The following is a 21,739-nucleotide window of genomic DNA, read 5'->3' as shown; positions in this document are numbered from 1 at the left end:
GTGTGTGTGTGTGTGTGTGCAGATGATTGTGTGCTTTTAAGGGGGAAGAATGGGACCAGGAATCCTCATCAGTGGTGCATAAGGTAGAGAAAAGGGCAACCCTGGGAATGTTTGGAACATGCACAAAATTCCATAAAAGCTTCTCCCGCCTCTGAGTGGGCTGAGTAGGCTATGAAAGTGAATTCTTTGACTGTGAGATTTCTCTGTAATGAACGTGATATGCTGCATGGAGGGCAACATGGGAAAATAAAAATTCTGTCCTTTAATTCATGCGACAATATTGACAGAGAGCTGGATGGTGCTAGGCACCACTTTCCTTTAAAGCAACACTAAAGCACTTTTCCTCTGTCGCACACACGCTTTTTGTTTATCCAGCAAATAACAGACAAGGTAGAATATTTTATGAAAGTATGATGTATTGCGACATCGAAGCAAGTCAAATTTGTAGTTTCTGTAGTCTCATTTAATCGAACTACAGATACACTACCCCACCTTGTAAAGTTACATAGGGCAGTTATAGCCGATAGAGGGCTGTGAAGTGAAAGCAGAAGTGCCGTTCACCCTGTTACGAGTTGATGAACCGCTGAAATGATTTTGGAAACATTATCTAAAGGTGCGAAAACTCTTTAGTGTTGCTTTAAGAAATGCCACAGGTTGCCTGCAGAGTAAACAATGAGACATAGTGTAAACTAGTCAATGAGACGTAGTGTAAATGGCCACTGAAAAGGATCACCTGCCTTTTTGAGGACAATAAATATACTACAAAGCCGTTTAACAGCTGGGTGTGGTCAGTGTGGAGGTCTGAAACGAGAGGTGAACCTGCAACCTTCTCCAAGTTGTTGGTTCACGTCTCACATGGGAATATTAAGAGGGAGCTGTTATATGGCTGCAGATGCAGCGGAAATGGATCACTGTTTGATATGTTTTAGAATGGGTAAGTTGTAGAATGAATACATTGTAGGTGTAATGTGGAACTTAAAGTACTGTTGTTAAAGGTTGCAGGTGGGAGATGGGTACTCTTCCTGAGTGAACTTGAGACTTGAGGTTTCCTTTCAGTCGGTACAACACAGTGGGGCTTGCCACCAGCAGGTTGCTATTAAGAGTGTTGGGCAACGCTGTTGATCCTGTGAGAGAGGAAATAAATTCACTTCACGCCAAAGAAGCGATAAGAGTAGTTCTCTACTAACAAGCACAAAACAGTTGGTACAGCCATGTGGTTATCTCTGCCTCCCTGCATCACCTATATTTGCCATTTGCCTTTTAGGTGTGTATAGAGGTGTATTCAGTCCTTCAGCCAAAAAAAGAACTCTCACACCAATGTTGCTAATTAATGCAAAGTTTAATCCAACCAGTCAGGAGTGTACTACTAAGTGCTACCCTAGTGCAAAAACGTTTTCGGTTCAGACCATCAGTGCAAAAGTCTGAACGGGACCGAAAATATTTTGCACTAGGCTAGCACTATACACTCCTCACTGGTTGGATTAAACTTTGCATCAGCAACGCTGGTGTGCGAGTTCTCTTTTTGACTGAAGGACTGAGATACTATTGGAACTAACACACCCACCAGGCAGTGAGTCATTGGCGCGATACCCTGTTTGCTCTATATACTAGAGGTGTCTTCAGCCAGGCCCATGAGGGTGTGATATGACATCCCATTCTATCTGTGTTGTACCTCGTACTGCTCAGTAGGGAACTGTGGTTATATGCATATCCTTACATTTTGATGTCATGGTTCGATGTGATCATAATCAGAATTCAGGCGGTTTTGCATTTATTCTTCAATTAATTAAAATGATTCCTTGGGATTTTGTCATGTTGAAAAATACTTTGTTGTGGAAAACAAGATATACAACTTATACTGGGCACAGAATAGACTGATAAGGTGGATGTAGACCTACACCTTTACCAAGATATCATCACAACTAATTGGACCTGAATATAGTTTACTCCCACTTTTTCCATCAGTACTTTAAATAGCAGTGACTGCACTGGAAGTGTCTTAGACTATATGCCGGTAAAAAGCAATTAGTCATTATAAGACGTGATTTTCATCCAGGATACACACATGTGTTGACGATGTGTCTGCCAGCCAAGACATACAGCTTGTATGAATTTGCCTGTGAATTCATTTTATATACAATGTACGTCATCTAGGATATACATTTACAGAGGTTTACATTTCAAACACAAGCAATGAGAGGGGACACTAAAATCACAATATGATCATAGCAGTCATGCTATGATGCCGTTATTAATTTGTCCTTTATTTAGCCAGAAAGGTCCCATTGAGATGCAGTATATATATCCTCTGTAAGGGAGACCTGGCAGGGAGTTGCACACAGCTTCACACGGCCCTTGGTAGAATGGCTATTATGCTGCAGTCAGATTCTGTGCCCGTATTTACTGGTGGTGTGATGAGTGTTGGGATGCGGGCGTGTGCCAGGCTTGCCCTCATAAAGGAGCTTTTTCCATATGGGTGAATCTTTACCTTACCCTGGAGATGTCAGTCACCACCAGGAGAACACCTGAAGGCCACTAAACAACCAAATGACCATCAAACTACCAAACTACCATCTTGGACCGGCATGGACCAGTATGCAGGAGGTAGTTATGGGGTTACAGTTGGTTTAAGGGAAGGCAGGCCAGTGCTTTATTGGGTTTTAAGTTCCGTGTGTGTGTGTGGGGTCAACCAAAAGGGAGTCCAAAGGTATCTGCAAGAGAGATCTCCTTTTGACTCCCCTGGGTTTTGGGTCGATGGGCAGTATACAGCTCTTGTCCGTGTCCCTCATCTGAGAAGCATCTAAAAGGAATATCTTACCAGGACACCAAGAAGTGCAGGAGAGACAAGTGGCTGCTGGTAAGCAAAGCAAGCAGGTGAACTAATCCCCCCCCCCCCCCCCCCCCCCCACTACACACACTTCGGGGTGGTGTTCTCTAATGTTCATGTGTATGCTGCTGACTGCTATTTCTTTGTAAAAGGGCACAAATTCAATAACAGCACAGTTCAGATTTCACCAAAGCCTTTAATAAGAAGAATTTCATTCACAGGATTATCCTCTTTATAACCTCATAAACTATTTTATGTAGTTATAAAGAGGATACTTAGATTGTTAAAGTTTGTTGCAAAGGACAATAATTTCATTTGACATACATTTTTTGTCCTGTTTTAAAACTTTGAAGACTTCAGTAACAGGTTTAGTATAAAAGTATGTTTTAGTTTCAATAAAATTAATATAGGGGCACTCTTTCAGTGGTGGTGAATCAGAACACTTGAATAAATTGAAGCAGTATCATTATGCTTAACATTTTACAATGGAACCCACTTAAAAATGAGCGGTGGTAATACATTTAAAAAGCCAAATGAAACGGGTCATCATTTTTTTTGTCTGTGTAGCAATTAAAATGTACTTTGCTTGACTGCTTTGTGTAGAGTAACATCAGGATCAAGCATTCCTTCTGTCCCTCAGAAGCCTCTGGTATACATGTCATTGTTGGATAGTGGACTCAACCATTTGAATTTGCCAAGCACATAATTACGACTGACACACCAGTATATTGAGTGATGGTCAGATATGCTTACGCTTTAGCATCTAACGCAGTGGTCGGAATCTGCTGGGCTGGATTGGCCAGCAGTGTCTTCTTACGGAGGTGAATTTGCTGACATAGTACCTCCTGTGACACCATCACTCAGCCTGGCGTGATGGTCATTTGACGGATAGTGCCATAAACTATCGGCGAAGCGATTTGTGACGCGTGATGTTGCTGATAGCCCTCGCCACATATCCATCCAAGCGATTGGGTGGCAAGTCAGACAGGTGCTGACGCCGCTCCTAAAGAGATGGCAAACGGCAGCACGCCGTTCTGAGCGATGGTCAGTATCAGCCCTAGAAATTGAAATCCAGGCCAAATTTTGTGGTTTGAAGGTTTGTGATGGCGGAAAATACACGGCTATCATATGTCGATCCTCACTGTTTTAAAAGTTTAAGTAATTAAAATGTCCGGTTTGTACCTCCACAATTATTTTGAAACATTTGACTTGGGAACGATTATAACCTGTGTGTTGGGGGTCCTTTGGTAATTATTTGTTTAAGCACATAATGATCTAAGAAAATGGCATCAGTAGTAAAATATGGTAATGCTGTTTGTATTCATGTGTTTAGAAGTATCTTACAGTCTTAAACACAGTCTCACTGACACCTGGTAAGTAGTACTGGGCCTTACAGCTTCAACGGTATCCAGTGGTCTAAGTCTGTTATGCTATATTGTTGTGATCATGGGACTACCTGTGTTTCCTGTGGTTCTCTACTGTTCAGTAATATTGGTGTCTTTTATATTGTAGCTCAAAGACTGGAACGACTGAGGAAGGAGAGACAAAACCAGATCAAGTGCAAAAATATCCAATGGAAGGAAAGATCCTCTTCCCAGTCAGGTATGCCCTTAAATACATTTGCTCCAATAACAGAACTCTCCAGTGTCTTTAGCGCTGTGTATACATCTGTGATGGTTTCTGCAGTAACTCTACATATTCTGTACACATCCGCTTGTGCCCTCAGCGGAAGACTTGGGCTCGCTGTTCGAGAAGAAGGACTTCAAGGAGCGGCCTCGGAGCACGGGCACCAAGTCCACCCTCTCGCTGCGGCTGGAGCAGTGTCCTCAGCAGCTCAACAACCCCTTCAACGAGTACTCCAAATTCGATGGCAAGGTATGCGTGTGTGTGTGTGTGTGTGTGCGTCAAAGTGCGCAGCATCAACCTTTAGTTTGCTATTCGTGACGCTGGATGTTATTCACGTTCCTGCAAAAAGCGAGCTGAGTTGGCAGAGCCGCTGTGCCACCTGAAATGATTCCTCCCGAGGACGTATTCGTGGGTGTTTACCCAACGCCAGATAATGCAGCAATGACAATTCATGGCTGTCCCATCTGTCATTTTTATATTTTATCTCCGAGCACCTTGGAGATAAAAAAAAGGTGGGAGCTAAAGCGGTTTGTAAATTGCTGGGGTCGGGTTAATTGTTGTCTGTGTACGTGTGTGTGTGTGTGTGGGCTTGGAGGATGAGTGAGGTGTATATGTGTGTATGTTGTGCTCTCCGGTGTGGTGTGCATGTGTGTATGTGTGTATGTCGTGCTCTGTGTGTGTGTGTGTGTGTGTGTGTGTGTGTGTGTGTGTGTGTGTGTGTGTGTGTGTGTGTGTGTGTGTGTGTGTGTGTGTGTGTGAGATGTGCGCGTCCGGACCTCTAACAGCATCAGTGGCAGATTAAGATTCATGGCGGGGCCGTGATTTAAGACGAGCGTAATGGGAGGCGAGCGCTAGCCGGGCCCTGGGCCGATGTTTACATGAACCCCGCTTGACTCTGACAGCAGTTAAAAAGTACAGTCGCCGTAATGAAATTTGCGGCGCAGAGTGTCAGCGGCGGGATGCGGATCGAATTAGGGCCGGTGTTTCGGAGATTTATGTGCCGACAGGTGGAGCACGGAAAGGATGGGGAGGATGGGAAGGTTTTGCATTCATTTGTTCTTCGCTCGCTGGGTTTGTGTCCGGGAGGCGTAGAATATCCAAACGAAGCTTTTTATTTATTTATTTATTTTAGATTTGACATATTTTTACCTTTTCGTGTAATTATGAGTTTAAACATTCCAGTTCTTTGACCTTGTGCAGAAATTATTTCATATGTTAATGCAAGGATTAAATGGACCCTGGCGCTGAGATCAGTTTTCATGCTTTTATTCATAAAGAGCACACTGATGTGGTACCATTTATCCATTCATGCATCACAAAAGCCTAGCTGAAGTGTAATAATCACATTTGTGCTCTGCGCCGGTGTAACTTCGAGGCTAATTTTCATGTTCAGCTTTAAAATAGAACTTCTAATTTACCTGAGTGGCCTTTGCGTTAAGTGGAAGCAGAGGAATGGGGGGAGGAGGGAGAAGAAAGAAAAATAAAATGTAGAGAGAATGTAGCTCTCGCACGCCTGCACAGTCTTCGGGTTTCTCGGCTTATAACAAATTGAGCTCCAGCAGGGCCTCACGGCCGGCCGAGGCTATAAGGGGCTCCAGGCTCTCGGCGTGTGAAGAGGGTGGGGGTGGCCCTTTAGTTTGCTCCCCACTTGCTGAGGTAATGGCAGGTTGTCAGAGCGCCGAGGCATTCACATGCCACCAGCCTCTCCGCACTCGGGCCTGCTCCCATGGAGACATTAGCCCTTTATTACATCACAGGCCTTTATTACAACAGAGGGATACAATTAAAGAGCAAGTGCGGGGGCAGAGTTCCGCGAGTTGGCTGCTCGGAGTGCTGCGGAGATGAGAATTCGGCGGCGACAATCTAACTTCCTTAAAAGGGGCTCAGGACATGATTGAAACGCCCAAGGCCCAGTCAAGATGACAAGATAATAATCAGCGGGCAATCTTTTGTTTTATTTTTAATCCTGAGTGTGTCCTGGCTGCTCCTCACTCACAGTGACTCACAAAAGAGGGGTTGAATTGGTGTTGTCAGGCCCGATTTTAACCCACTGGACAACTTAATTTGCTCATGCCCATGTCGGTTTAAGGGCAGAAAGCTTTGTGTTTTAAAAGCATCCAGATGCAACTCAAGTGTTGGAAAAAATGGGTGGTTAAACAGCATGTTTAACTTACCATACAAATAAAGGGAGTACTAAAGCCAAAAGCAGTCATGAAGGACAATTGGATTTTAAAAGCGTTTAAATGCTTTAAGAAAAGAAAAAAGAATTTGGTTGAACCTCTATTGCAATGGGTTATCATCCATTATTATTAACAGTATGCTTTATTCCTACTCAAGGTTGTGTTAAAGACCTAAAATCGCCGAATTTTTATAACACTTTTTTCCCCATAGAGCATGAGCTTCCAGCGTTTTCCAAGAAAGCATTATTTGGATTTTTCAGGAGACTAATTTGTGATGTTGGTCACTGGTGCTAAATAAAGACCTTGGAACATTAGTTCACCACTGAGCCTCTTGATATCGCAGGGGGAGATCCTCTCAGGCAGTGTTCAGCTGTCACTCCCCTCGGCAGCGCTAAATCCGCTCGAGTTCAGGCACAGGTCAGCTATGAAAGAGACACAGAGACGATCCGCGCTCTACCAACCAAAGTGAGCAACAGACATTTTCAGGTAGATTTTAGCTTTCCGGTTCATTTTAGAGCCGATTTAATTTCTTCATAAAATACCTGTGAATGGATGAACTCTCTACATGGTGTTCTGTTGGCGAGTTAAGCTCTGTGAATGTTATTCTGGAAAAAGCTTCTAAGCAAATCACAATCGCAGCATATTTTATTAATGTGCCTCATGTTGTTTGACTGGCGAAGTCGTTTTTGAAGTTCTAAAGTGGCTGAAGATATCCTTAGAGGAATCGTCCTCATTTATTCCCAACACTGTTGCAGTGTTAACACAACATGAACGTATAAAGCACCGCAAGGCCTTCAGTTGTATAAGGAAGTATCTACATTTAGGGTTCAGACGACAGCCTTGCTCAGGCGATGAGGTTGATGGAATGGTGGATTATCACCATCACTAGGGACATTTTCCCTTTGAATAATTGCTCTCTTTCGAAGCTCTAACCCCCACTCCCCACTTTGAGCGCAAATACATTTTTTGACCATTATGTATCAGGGTCAGGTTGTGTATTAATCATTCAAGCCACTGTCAGAATGTAGCCAGTAAGGGTCGAGAATGAGATGCTTGGCTGTTTCCTTCCATTCCTGTGTCCCTCTCTATAGACATCTTAATCTGAGCCATTTTTATAGAAACAGATCGACTGACCATCAGCGTCAGGCGGTAATCTCTCCTCACGGACTCATGTTGCTCTGGCGTCTTTCCCCGTTCTCCATCACCCTGAAAATATTCCCACCTGGCCACGCGGGGTTTCCGAGGAAATAGCCTCTCTGACAGATATCCCGGATTGGGAGCCCCCCCCACCCTCTTTCCAGTCAGTCACTCCTCCATAGCACAGCTTTGTCCGCCCACCCCCAGTTTATCTTGGCATAAGTAGCCACATTGACCAATGCTTAAATATGACATGACCACATTTGGCCCGAGCCGCAACATGCATTACAAACTAATTACATATGCTGCTGGTCTGTCTTGCTCAGACGCCGAATCGCCCATCAGGCTATTTGTTTTTATGAGTATTTATTGCCGTGCATAGGTGAGGGGGGCTAAACCATGATGAAGGCTTAAATACATTATCCACACACGTTTCACAGAGCCGCGATGCGAGCCGACCAGCGTCTACCGGACCCTGTGGCAACAGCTGGACCCCCCCCACACCCCCCCCATCCCATCTCTTGGATGGCGGCGCGGGCGCTTTGCACTCCAAATGACTTTATAATTTGGCGTTTTGCGCTGCCGCTCTCGCCGAGGCGGCGGCGGCGGCGGATGCATCATTATCCGCGGGTCAGCTGAGGAGGGAGGTCTGGCCGACGCCAGCTCTCCGCCTCGATTAAAAAACAATAAATGCGGCCGTTTAAGGGATCGCTGCTGTCACCGCGAGGCATGGAGCATACAGCAAACCCCATTATGTCACCCCTGCTGATGAAGCTCCCAACACCACCGCCGCCGCCGCCGCTGCCACCTCCTACACCCACCCCTCCATACCCACCCAAATGAAAAATAAGATTCAGTGATAAATAATTTTAGAAAGAAAGAAAGAAAAAAAACAAACAAACACAGGAGGCAGACAGAACAAAGCTCTTTGACTTGGGTCTTCCGTGACCACTGGCTGCGTGCATAGATGAAAGACTCTCAGCCCTGTTTTTTTTCTCCTTCTCCTCCCTCTTCCTCTTCCTCTCCTTCTTCCTCTCCTCCTCCTCCTCCTCCTCCTCCGAGGTGTGGAGAGAGCGCAGAGGTGTCGAGCGAGTTTCCACTCCGCCTCCTTGCGTTAGCTTCACCCCCGGGCTCTCACACCTTTCTGGAGAGAGAAGCAGCCTTTTGTTTCCTCTCCAGACATTTCTGCGGATTGGGTGGAGGTTGTCACATCTCTTCTGCGTTCGGCGCTCTCGTCCTGGTGCACCTGTCCCCCCCCCCCCCCCCCCCCCCCTCGCATGCTTTGTTTGTTCGCACTTGCACGTTGCCACTTTCTCCCCTCTCACAACGGATGGATGGATAGCAAGCCATTTAATTTTCTGTCTTACAACATGGCGGCTGACAACCTACCTCGAGCTCCGTGTTTCAAGACACATGACCCACTGTATTATTTTTAGGCTCTACATTACATGTGATTGTGGTCTTCAACAGGTCCAGGTTCTCAATGGTTCCTCGAGTTGAAATAAATCAAATCAGTGTACTGTGGTAAGTTCATGTATTCTGACTGTTCTTCTCTCTTCTTCCAGGGCCACGTAGGTACCACAGCAACCAAAAAAATCGACGTCTACCTCTCGATGCAGTCGGTTCAAGAGAAGGTGCACCCCATGACGGTGGTCACCATGGCGAATGCACGGGTTCACGACCTCATTGGTCTGATCTGCTGGCAGTACACCAGCGAGGGGCGGGAACCCAAGCTCAAGTGAGTTCACACCCTCTTCAGCTAAGCTAGCTCTTTTGAAACTGCCCAGCCAGGTTAGCTCCATGGCAACAATGAACGCACACCGACAAATATGCATTTAATGTAAAAATGTTTTAAAAAATTTAGAATGTTTTGACATGGAATTGAACGCCCCTCACATCAGCTCCCTGATACAGTGCGGTGTGAGTTGTGTTGTTCTCTGAATGTTCTAAGATGAAGGCCTTCACCCCCATCACCAGTGCAACACCTGTGCCTCTATGCAGCAGGAACAGTGGGGTGTCTCTGGGTTCACTCTACGTAGTCCAACTTAACCGGTGTGAGGTAGCACTCAAGACTCCGCTCACCTATGTCTATGATTTCTTCCGATCCCCTCTGCCTGTGTTAGCCATGACCTTTTGGTTTACAGGCAGCTTTGCTTCCCCGCCTCTCTCTCTCTCTCCTCTCTCTCTCACGCTCTCTCTCTCTCTCCCTCTCCCTCTCTCTCTCGTCGCTGTGCTGAATAGTAACCTCGGTTTGGCCACCGCTCAGCGCAAGAATGCGCTCCCTGCTTGGTGGCACAATATGAAGATTTATAATTTTGCCAGATTGAGAGTGAATACAGTAATAAAACGAGCGTGCGAGAGGGAGAGAGAGAGAGGAGCCGAGACAACAAGGAGCTCCGAGACCAGGCTATAGAGTTACGCCGCGAGAACGGAGCGCAGTTGGGAGAGAAGGATAGAGTCAGCGGGAGGGAGAAAGAGAAGAGGGGGAGGAAGGAGGGGATGGGGTGGAGGAGGGGGGTGCACAAAAAAGAGGCAGCAGTGGCAACCACAACAACAACAACAACGAGAGCTGGGCCCAAAGAGAGCACAACAAAGAGCAGCCCTGACAGTCAGCGGCTGAGGTGAGACATGAACAGCATAGCAATGAGAGGCCCCACCACCACCACCACCATCACCACCACCACCACCACAACCACACCACCTCCCCTTCTCTTCTGTCTCCCAGGAGGGCTTGGCCATAGAGAGCCCCCCAGATAGAGGGATAGAGGGCCGGGGCTGGGAACCCCAGCTCACCGCCAGCCTCCACCTCCAGCCAGGCAGCCTGCCGCCAGTCCTCCTCCTCCTCCCCCACACCAGAGCCCACAACGGGGGAATGGGGATGAGATGGGCTGTTGCTTTCCAGTGTTATTCTGTGTTATCATTATATAATAGGAAACTGCCTCATATAGTGTAGTTAGGTGTTTTATATCAGGACTGTGTTGAGTTGGTTTGGTGTTAGTGGTTTATTGTGATTTATTCCTGGCAATATATTAGGAGAGCTTGCTGGAGTATTTTCTGGGTTCATTGTGAAATGGTTGTGCTATTGTTAAGGCATCGGTGTCCAAAGTGAGGTGGGAAGTTAGTTGTAGCACAGAGATAGAGGGATGGCATAGAGGCATAGATGCCATCTGTGGGAGATAGTTGTGTAGTGATGGGAGGTGCATATGATGGAGGGAGGAGGAGGAAAGAGTGTAGGAGAGTGGGTTAGTGTGTAGGAGGATGGGGTGAGGAGCGAGAGAGGGAGAGAGGGTTGGAGTGGGGGAATGGAGAAAGTGACAGAGTGAGAGAAAGAGAAAGAGAGAGAGAGGGAGGGAGGGAGGGAGATGTCTCTCTCAGATGGCTGTTAGGCCCCCAGGCTGTCCCCAGTGTCTCTCAGCACTGGCCCTGACACTCGCTCTGACAATCAGTCCTTACCACTCAGGCCGTGCCTGCGAGAGCGTGTCAGGCAAAATTAAGATATTTCTTCTCTGGATTTAACACATCCAACCCCTCCACACACACACACACACACACACACACACACACACACACACACACACACACACACACACACACACACAGAGACATAGACACAGACAGACACACCCAGACACACTGCACATACAGACCACAAACAGCACTCAAATGCTCACGTTAGGCCTTCACACCTTCACCCGAAATGCACAAGCACATACACACTCAGCGCATGCACTCACACACACACCACCACTCCCTTTACTTCCAGTTTTCTAAGATGCAGAAAACTGGGGACTATCTGACATTGAATAATTGTGAATCCGCTTTAATGAATTACAAATGAAGATGACTTTATTGGGCTGAACCTATCATACGAAGCATATTAGGCCATTGCCTCCGCTTGTAATATCAGCCACTTCAAAATTGACCTTTGAGCAGTATCTGCATAAATTACACAGAAAACTTAAAGCAGTGTAAAAAAAAGTCAGCTTGACCCTAGGGGAGATCTAACATTTGATTTGATCTATGTGCAGTGTTGGGGAGTAACGCATTACATGTAATTGAGTTACGTAATTTAATTACAAAATAAATGTAACAGTAATATATTACAGTTACTGTAGAAAAAATTGTAATTCAATTACAGGTACTTTTGAAATTGTTCAAAATTACAATTTGAATTACATCTCAATATTGTCAGCAAAACCTTGCAAAGAATATTGTATGTAAAAAGAACTGTTTCCCTCCACAGCCATAGTTTGATACGGGACCTTCTGATAGGCTCTATCACGTCTACAGCGCCATCAGTGTAGGCCTACTTGCCTGCCTGTAAACATGTTATGATTATCATTATATTATCCTCACAAAAAATGTGATGCTAATTCATGTATTGAATGCCCTTCCTGCCTTGTGCGCTTGTACAGAACTGCTCGGCAGCCTGTAGACCAAGGCCGAAATCTTCGCATGGATTTGGGGACTATATATATCATTAAAAAAATCGGGAAAGTAATCAAAAAGTAATCAAAAGTAATTAGTTACGTTACTCAGAAAAAGTAATTCAAATAGTTACACTACTATTACATTTTAAACAGGGTAACTTGTAACTGTAACACATTACATTTCTAAAGTAACCTTCCCAACACTGTCTATGTGGTGGAGTACTAATATTTAATCGGCACTGACATGAGCGGGGCCTTGAGAATATTTTCACGTTCTTGGTTATCTAATTAACATTTTCCTTTCGCATTTACTCAAAACTTTGTTCATTTCATATTCACAAGTGTGTTTTTTTTTTATTGTGCACGAGTCGTCCTCCTTTGGCGTCTAGCAATTCAGCTTTGAAACCTCTGAGAGAAGAAAGAGAAATGAACCTGTGGTGCTTTTGCATTCTTGGATGTGTCTACAGAAAAACAGATTTTTTAAATTATTATTAATAGGAAATCTGTAAATTGGCCACAGATTTCATACACACATACACACATCTCACCTCTAGCCTGTCACCTCAAACATTCTTTTTGTCTTTACGATCATAAAATAGGCCTACAGTAATTTCCTGCATATACGCCGCATTGTGTATAAGCCGCAGGACAGTGTTTTATGGAAGTTAAAAGAAACAAAACCATATTAACACCACATTAACTGCCCCCCCTGTATTAACCTCATAGCGGAAGAAATTTTGCAAAATCAATGTATAAGCCGCGGCTAATAGTCGGGAAATGACGGTACTCCACTTCTCACTTCTCAGGAGTGAGGCATGTTTGAGTAGTAGCGCAGAGAGAAGCGTTCAGAGCAAACGCTACCGCCGAGAGAAGCGGTCAGCGCTAGCGTTCGTTGAAGTCCCGGCATACCCAGACAGTAGCCGGGCACATTATAACAGTGCCCCCTCTGTTCTCTATTTTAATTACCCTCGCTGTAATTGCCCCCTGTCTTTAATTGCCCGACAGCATAAATCGTGTCCATGTTTGTGCTGCTGGATGTTTGCGTTGTTTGTTGTGGGGGCCCGAGGCAGCCGTGGCCCTTTTTGTACTGTTGACTTGGAAACTTGGAGTCGAGCCAGGCAATTCAGGGGCACAGAGAGAGGGAGTCGTCGCATAGAGGACGTTTTCTTTGGGGGTGGGGGTGGGGGGGGGTGTGTTGCAGTAGTGTCTGTTTTTGTCTGTCCAAGCAGGCAAAAGGGCTATGCATGATTTGGAGATGAACAATGATGGAAATACTGTTGATCAAGCGGGTTGTTATGCATCACAATTATGTTAAGCTTTTACATGCTGCTGAAGAATGGAAATCCTGCGTAATTGATTACAAGCGATCCTTACTGATCGTTTCTGTGATCAAGTGTGTTTGCCGTGTATTAACCCCTATTGTCTGGCATGAAAAAGATTCCATTGGCTTTTCCTAACACAACTTCCTTATAAATATACAGAGTAATTTCCTGCTTATAAGCCACATTGTGTGTAAGTCGCAGGACATGTTTTATGCAAGTTGAAAGAAACAAAACCATATTAACACCATATTAACTGCTCACCTGTATTAACCTCATAGTGGAAGAAATTTTGCAAAATCAATGTATAAGCCGCGGCTAATAGTCGGGAAATTACGGGTAAGCATTTGCAATCAGATCAGCTAAATTGGAGGAGTTGGTGTGTAGTCAATATTCACACAACGTTCTGAGATTATTGCTTTTTCTCTGACCTTTGGGGTGTCCTACGAAGCAAGTTAGACAAATCTAGGTTATCTAGACATATCGAGGCTGCACAAAGCCTCAACTCGGGTATTAAGTTAAGTGATCCTACGACAGCAGGTATGTGATAAATTTGTCAAACTAGGCTTTCGGCTCAGATCTGTGCGCGTTCTCGTGGTTGGGGTGATTTTGACCAATCGGGAAACGTGGAGACGCACAAGACAGCCTAGGTTTAAAAGCGATTACTTCCGCATTTATGAGCGGTAGCGAAATCTAGGGTGGTCTTTTTTAGTGTCTAACCTATAACATCAAAAAGTCGATGGTCATCGGATATTGTATGGCATGCATGTCCATAGTAGTGACATATCTGCACGCACAACATAGTTAAAAGCGCCTTCGAGATTCAAAATGTTTGCAAAGGCGGGGCCGAACCTGTTCAAAGTATGACAAATTAGCACACGTGAGATAACTTCGTTGTTCAAGATAATGGATTGGTTATAATTGGTCAGAGGGCGGTGATATTTCACGATTTGAGCTATAACTAAGCACATAACCCGCTCCCGAGCAGGTTTGGTTGCGAGCATAAGATACCATGGTGATACAGAGACGCTAAAACAAATCCACTTTCGTATGACAGCATACCCTGGTTTTGAGCGCAACATACCTCGCTAAGCCACTAATCGAGCTTCGTAGGACACCCCACTGCTGGTTCATAGTGATCCACAAGAACTTTTCTGTGTTTTGTATTGTTAAAGTATGTCTTTTAATTTCAGATAAAAAAAGTGAAAGAAACTGTCGAGTGCTTGCTTTATTTATTTTCAAAGATTATGGATTTGACCATAATAGCCTTTGAGAGATTATTACCTCCGCCAAGGAGGTTATGTTTTCATCGGGGACCGGCGTTTGTCTGTCTGTCTGTCTCTGTCTGTTTGTCTGTCTGTCTGTCAAGGAAGAACAATGCAAGGCGGAGGTCTGCGCTCTCTGAGTGCTTTTCTAGTTGTTGGTGTATGTATCTCACTGTCACCATCCTATTTTGTCTGTCCCACGTGCAGCGAGAACGTGAATGCCTACTGCCTGCACATCGCCGAGGACGACGGGGAGGTGGACACGGACTTCCCCCCGCTGGACTCCAACGAGCCCATCCACAAGTTCGGCTTCAGCACGCTGGCCCTGGTCGAGAAGTACTCCTCCCCCGGCCTGGCCGCCAAGCAGTCGCTGTTTGTGAGAATGTGAGTGTGTACACACATGCACACACACACACACACACACACATATATATATACACACACACACACACACACACACACACACACACACACACACACACACACACATACATACACACATACACATATATATACACACACACACACACACACAGTCAATAGTTATTGCGCAGTCTTCAGTCTTTCTGTAATCTACTGTACAATTGCACTGTACTCTTCTGTCAAACAAGCACTGAGAGCACATAATGTACTCTTCAGGAATGCACGCAGACACACACTGTGCAGGCACAAAGACTCTCTGAGACACACACACACACACACACACACACACACTCACTTTCACACTCACACACACTCAGAAGCGGACGGGCCGACCTCAAACCTCCCCGTTCCATTTCATTAATCCGCAGTCATTTCTCTCTCCGCTCACAATGGCTTCAGAGGCCCGCCGTCAATTAAGAAATTACTCAAGGGACTTTTTTTTTTACGCACAAGCCACGGATGGGGAGATCGTGCAGATTTGTGCATCCCTGTTTGGGAAGAATAAAAAAAGTTTGGTGAAAAACAAATATGGGGACCAAACACACAACTAACACACACACACACACACACACACACACACACACACTCACACAAACACACAAACACACACTCTCCGTTTATTTACGGATTGATCTCCACCCAAGAGTTCAGTAGCATGCATGCACGTATTTGAGAAACACATGGTGGTATTGAAGTGCTGGAACTGGTTTCATCTACTCTTTCCAAACAGTTGCATATTGTTTGAATTTGGAGTAGGATTTTTTTTTGTTTTGATTTGCATATTCTGATAATGATGGGATGATTGCTGCAGGATTAGATAACAGCTTCCTGTAGTTTCCTGTAAGCTCTTCCAATGGCTTAGGGCTGCCATTCATTTTTCATGGGGGTGGGGGGGTCATGGGGGGGACACAGGGAAATGAGGACCCTGTCTGCGAGGTTGGGGAGGTTTTTGAGGGTGGGGGTAATTTAAGACGTACAGTGGTATTAGCTGAAAAAGGCCAATCGCCCCTAGTGCTCTCTCTGTCATCACTTTAATCAGTGTGATTCATGGCCAGATGGATTCCGTCAAGTGACGTCCCGTTTTTTTTTTTCTTTTTTTTCCTTTTTTCCCCTTTTTTTTGAATTGTGATCTAAACTTCAGACGTTCTTTTACGCGTTTCCTCTGTGGGCAGCGATTTCAAAAGCGGTTGGGGTGGGAGAAGGTGGGGCAGCTCTGTTTCGGCTTCGGTTGCAAGCTGGTTAGTGTTTCTGCTGTCCGACCAGGAACGGCGCTGACAGTGAAGGGCAGTTTGGCCAGCGCGCAAACAAGCGAACGAACGAACGAACGAACGAGCTAGTGATCGCAGCGGGGTCTCGCTGTCATGCCCAAGCGATGTGCTGGCGTTGAGAGGCTGGAGCCCACCGCCGCTACGGGCAAGGCGGAACACTGAGACCTTTGTGCCGCCGCGCTCTGCGCCCTCCTCCGCCCATGGCCCTTAATCATAAACCCTCATCCCAGCGCCGGAGGTGGAAAAAAATCATCTCGGGTCGTTCCCATAAGTGTCTGGCATCGCTGGTAGACCGCAGTGAGGCGAGATGGTTTGTGCTGGGGCCAACCAAAGGGCTTTGGAGACATTTTTTTCACCCCCATTTTCGCCCCCACAAATTCAGCAAGTCCCACGTTTTCCCCTTCGTTCATACCTCTCTGATTCTATACTTCACGTTCAGGTAAGCGATGGCTTATAAAGCAGTCTGAACCTCATTCCATTTGAAAACAAAACCAAAAAAAAAAAGCCCTTTGTTGTCCACGGCGTTTACCTACCTTTTTGTTATTATTACTCTTTAGTTTTTTAGCCTCCCCTATTTTTTTCGTGTGTTGCTTTTTCAATTAGATTCCTGCCACGCTGTGCCTGGGGATGGGCACTAATCAGCTGTTTGCTTAATTTGTCTACGAGAGCGTTTAGGGCCCTCGCTTAATTTGTAATCACTAATTGGGTTTGAAGAGGCCTGTGCCAGATAGTTCCTGGCTCTCAGTGGGGGGGGGGGTGGGGGGGAATTTGAGTGACGCACCTGCTGAGAGTGTGTGTGTGTGTGTGTGTGTGTGTGTGCGGAGACGGTGGTGTGGACGCTCCTGGTGGTCAGCACTGACCCAGAAACACAGCGAGCGACAACAAAAGAGACACACAGCAGTGTCTGTGGCAGACTGTAGCATTAGCGGTGAAAACATGCAGCATAAGCACACAGGCCAACGCTGTCCTGCTGCTTTCCACTGAGAACTGCATCTGCTAATGTAGTTATGAGCTATTGTGTAAGTAGGTGTCACCGAGCTGAATAATTTTGTCTGCGTTTAATGAGATTTGTTAAGAAGCGTAACTAAAAACAAACATGACCTAATGTAATAACCCTGACCTCGGTCCAGATCCATTTTAGTTAGTCTTTCAGTCATCGTAATGGTTTTTTGTTATTATGTTGAAACTCAAATGAAGTCATTTGTTGGTTTGTAAGGTCTGCAGAATGGACATAGCTGTGGTCAGCTTGTGTGTTTGCCTTCTTGAGAGTGGCCAGTTCCTCTGAAGACCCAGCTGTCTGCTCTCTCTAGTCTGGTGGTGTTTCTATTTATTTTTTTTTTCCCTTCCCCTTTCTTGGGCTCTACTGGCCCGAGAGCTGGAGGTTTCAGGTTCAGCGTCCTGAGGCGCGGCACACACTCGCCGGGTCAGCTGCCGCCTTCAGGAGCAGCTGCCCACTGATGTGGCAGCAGAGAGCAGCCCCGGAGCCAGGCTTCAACCCTGGGCATCGCAGAGAACAGAAGATGGAGGGAGGGAAAGAGAGAGAGAGAGAGAGAAAGGGAAGGAAGGAGGGAGAGAGAGCAAGAGAGAAGGAGAGAGAAAAGGGGAGGGAGGGAGATGGAAAGAGACAGAGAGAAAGGGAGGGAGGGAGAGAGAGAGAGAGAAAGAGAGGAGCTAGAGAAAAAGGGAGAAAAGGAGAGAGAGAGAGAGAGAGAAAGGGAGGGAGGCCCCCTTCTGAGCCGGTGCAGGGGCCCGGGGCCCTGGGCCCTCTACAGCCCCACCAGCTCTGTTCTGTCGTCAGGTCCGGCCTGCTGAGGCTGTCAGCAGCAGTCGCAACGGCGCCTGGGGTCAAGGGTCGGGGCTGACACAATGGCTCCATGCACCAGAATGGCGGGCCTTGTTTTTCTCCCCCCTCCGTGTGTGTGTGTGTGTGTGTGTGGTGTGCGTGTGTGGCCTTGGGTTGTTTTTTTGTTTGTTGATTGTAAGAATCGCTGCAGGGTTAGAGGAAGAAAGCACTGGCACGCATGCACACATTACACACGCACACACTACACATTGCACACACACACACACTCTCACACACACACACACACACACACAAACACACAAGCCTAACCCCACACCACCCGCGCACCCTGCTCCCCCTTAAGGCCTCTGGTCTTCGGAGCACATCTGCAGATGGAGGGGAAAAAAAGAGGAAGAGGTCGGGGACGAGGGCTCGGGCTCCTTCTGTCCACTCAAGCATCTTCAGGCATAGCAGCCCTGGCCCAGGACGTGTTTACGCAGCCAGCTGCCAAAGAGTAGCCCTTGTAGTAGCCCTTCTCCACCGAAGGCTGTTGTTTTTGCATTACGTTTATCAGAGGCAGTCTGTTGTGCTGTGAAGAAATCATAATCTATTATCAGATATAAGGTTGAAAAAACATATTTGTGTTTATCTGTATAGTACACACAGTGCACACACGTGTACACACACAAGCACACACACGTGCACATTCACACAGAGAGACATTTGGATCTACCACCCAGAGTTCAGAATGACTAATCATGCTTTGGTGACCTTGGCTCACCTTAGAGGGCGTTGCTGATGGGTGGTTGTCTGCCTGAATTGCCCTTGTGCTGTGCTTCACACCAGGAGTGGGTTTTATTTTTGTTCCAATCTCTATCTTGTCTCTCCCCCTCTCTCTCTCTCTCTCTCTCTCTCGTGTGTGTGTGTGTGTGTGTCTGTGTGTGTGTGTGTGTGTGTGTGAACAGAAATGCGGCGCATGGTTTCTCTCTGATCCCAGTGGACAGCCTGAAGGTGACCATGAAGGAGATCCTGCAGAGGGCCTTGAAGAAGAGGAAGGGCTCCCAGAAAGGCTCAGGTAAGACATCTGCTCCCTGCTCCATGGAAACGCTGTTGTCATCTGCTTAACCTCAGGGAGCTGCAAAAATGATTGAAGCAATGGGAAGAGTAGCATACTTATCAGAACGTTCAGGCAGTTGTTTTCATAGTAGCAGTGGATGGAGGCTGTGGCTTCCCATCAACACAAAGGCAAATGAAATGAAATGAAATGAAATGACTAGTGTGTTTACTTAACAATGACATGATCTGAAACAATCAATTGACTTGTTGTAAATGTCAAAATGTCATTGGTGAAAATGGTTAAAGTAGCGTTTCCAGTCTGATCACCGTTAAAGTTTGTCCATTCCTGGGCATTTTACTCCATTGTTGAATATAGGCAGCAGTATTACTTCCAAACATGCCTTTCACATCGATTCTTCTGACATGTCCATTGTTTTGTAGTGCTCCCTACAGAGTCTGAGGGTAAGACATCTCTCTCTTTGATCGCACACCTGGCTTGTCAGTCAGCCTCTAGTGCATCTAAGCTGTAGTCGTCCATTTTAGTTTTTCTTTTGCTAGTTGGCTGTAGTATTTTAAAGTTTCTGCTTTGTGCCTTGTCATTTCTCTTCAAAATGAAGAATCGGTCAAAACAAGGAGACGCTGCTGTCAGTAGACGCTGATCATATATGCAGCATAGATCATAAATGATAGGATCATGAGGCGGCCTAAGCTTATTTCCAGTGTCATATTTACAATTCTCTTTTTTTATATATCTGTGTGCCTTTTTTTTGGGTCCAAAAATGAGTCATAATTCACAACTAGACATGTTTTCTGCACAAACTGCAGTGGGGGCGTTGCAGACTGAATGCTCTCTTGTGCAGTTACACACACACACACACACACACACACACACAGTGTCAGGCTGCCTCGCCGGGCCCTAGGTGTGAGAGAAGCCATCTGCCTTGTGTGATCTGTGATAAGGCTGGCGTGTGATGTCTAATTTGTCAGGGGCGGATTGCAGGGGATCAGATAAGGGCTGAGGATTTAATATAAAGAGTCAGAGGTAACAGATCGCCGACCGCTGCACGCTGATGAAGTAGTGGAGCGTCCAGCGATAAAGGGGCCGTCCAGGTCTGGTGGCTTGGGACAGGGTGATTAAGTAGGGGAAAAAAACGGACTCCGAAAGACTGGTTTGTATGGTAATAACAGTTAAATCTCTTCATGTATGATTTATGATTTGATATTTCATTTACTTCAAATTATGTCCCACGCAGCTTTTGCGTATACTACGTATCATGGGTGCACTGATACTAGTAAACCTGGCTTAGACACTAGGATTTATATGGTTATTATGTAGTTGAGCTAAACCAGGTCACAGTGATTCCACATTTAGCTGTGATGGCAAAGGGATGTTGGTAGTAGTGAAGAGGCATGGTGGCTAGGCTCAGGGTGATGAGGTATGGAGGAGGCGCAGGGTGATGTCAAAGATCCTTCATTGCTATTACTAGCTCCGCTTTAACCCTCTCTGGTGATGTGGTATGGAGGAGGCTCAGGGAGATGAGGTATGTAGGAGGCTCAGGGAGATGTGGTATGGAGGAGGCGCAGGGTGATGAGGTATGGAGGAGGCGCAGGGTGATGAGGTATGGAGGAGGCGCAGGGTGATGAGGTATGGAGGAGGCTCAGGGAGATGTGGTATGGAGGAGGCGCAGGGTGATGAGGTATGGAGGAGGCGCAGGGTGATGAGGTATGGAGTATGGAGGAGGCGCAGGGTGATGAGGTATGTAGTATGGAGGAGGCGCAGGGTGATATGGTATGTGGTATGGAGGAGGTGCAGGGAGATGTGGTATGGAGGAGGCTCAGGGTGATGTGGTATAGAGGAGGCTCAGGGTGATGTGGTATGGAGGAGGCTCAGGGGGATGTGGTATGGAGGAGGCGCAGGGTGATTAGGTATGTGGTATGGAGGAGGCTCAGGGTGATGTGGAATGGAGGAGGCGCAGGGTGATGTGGTATGGAGGAGGCGCAGGGTGATGTGGTATGGAGGAGGCAGCATTTGCTCTTCTGCTCGTCCTCTGTCCTGCTCTCTATACGCCTCTTTATGACTCTCGGTTTACATAGAGCCTATACTATAGACCCCCTGAAACAAATACAGTCATTTCCTGTGTATTAGCCACATTGTGTATTAGCCGCAAGACAGTGTTTTATGCCAGTTAAATTAAACAGAACCATATGAATACCATATAAACTGCCCCGTGTATTAACCTCATAGCTAAAGAAATTTTGCAAAATCAATGTACAGTATATGCCGCGGCTATTAGTTGGGAAATGATGGTACACATTTCAAATGGTCTTAATGGCATAAGAAGTGGAATGAATTGCTTCATTTTCCTTTTTTCATAAGCTCAATGGATTGGTCCTTTCTTACCACTCATGAGTTTAAAAATGTTTA

The 21,739-nt window shown here is 46.1% G+C and overlaps 1 protein-coding gene across 2 annotated transcripts in view; it reads left to right on the top strand.

The window, feature by feature from the left end:
• mapkap1 (MAPK associated protein 1) overlaps positions 1-21,739 on the top strand; it is a 41,806-nt gene that overhangs the window by 2,424 nt on the left and 17,643 nt on the right. The window contains exons 3-8 of one of the 2 annotated variants that reach the window (XM_062554267.1): positions 2,822-2,857; positions 4,340-4,429; positions 4,554-4,702; positions 9,336-9,508; positions 14,992-15,168; positions 19,224-19,333. In XM_062554267.1, the coding sequence (XP_062410251.1) occupies positions 2,822-2,857; positions 4,340-4,429; positions 4,554-4,702; positions 9,336-9,508; positions 14,992-15,168; positions 19,224-19,333 (735 nt within the window). The remainder of the gene's footprint in view (positions 1-2,821; positions 2,858-4,339; positions 4,430-4,553; positions 4,703-9,335; positions 9,509-14,991; positions 15,169-19,223; positions 19,334-21,739) is intronic. The other variant, XM_062554268.1, reaches the window with a different exon arrangement.

The sequence above is a fragment of the Sardina pilchardus genome, chromosome 14, assembly GCF_963854185.1.
Source record: "Sardina pilchardus chromosome 14, fSarPil1.1, whole genome shotgun sequence".
In the NCBI taxonomy this organism is placed as follows: Eukaryota; Metazoa; Chordata; class Actinopteri; order Clupeiformes; family Clupeidae; genus Sardina; species Sardina pilchardus.
This window is presented reverse-complemented; position numbering and strand designations above follow the sequence as displayed.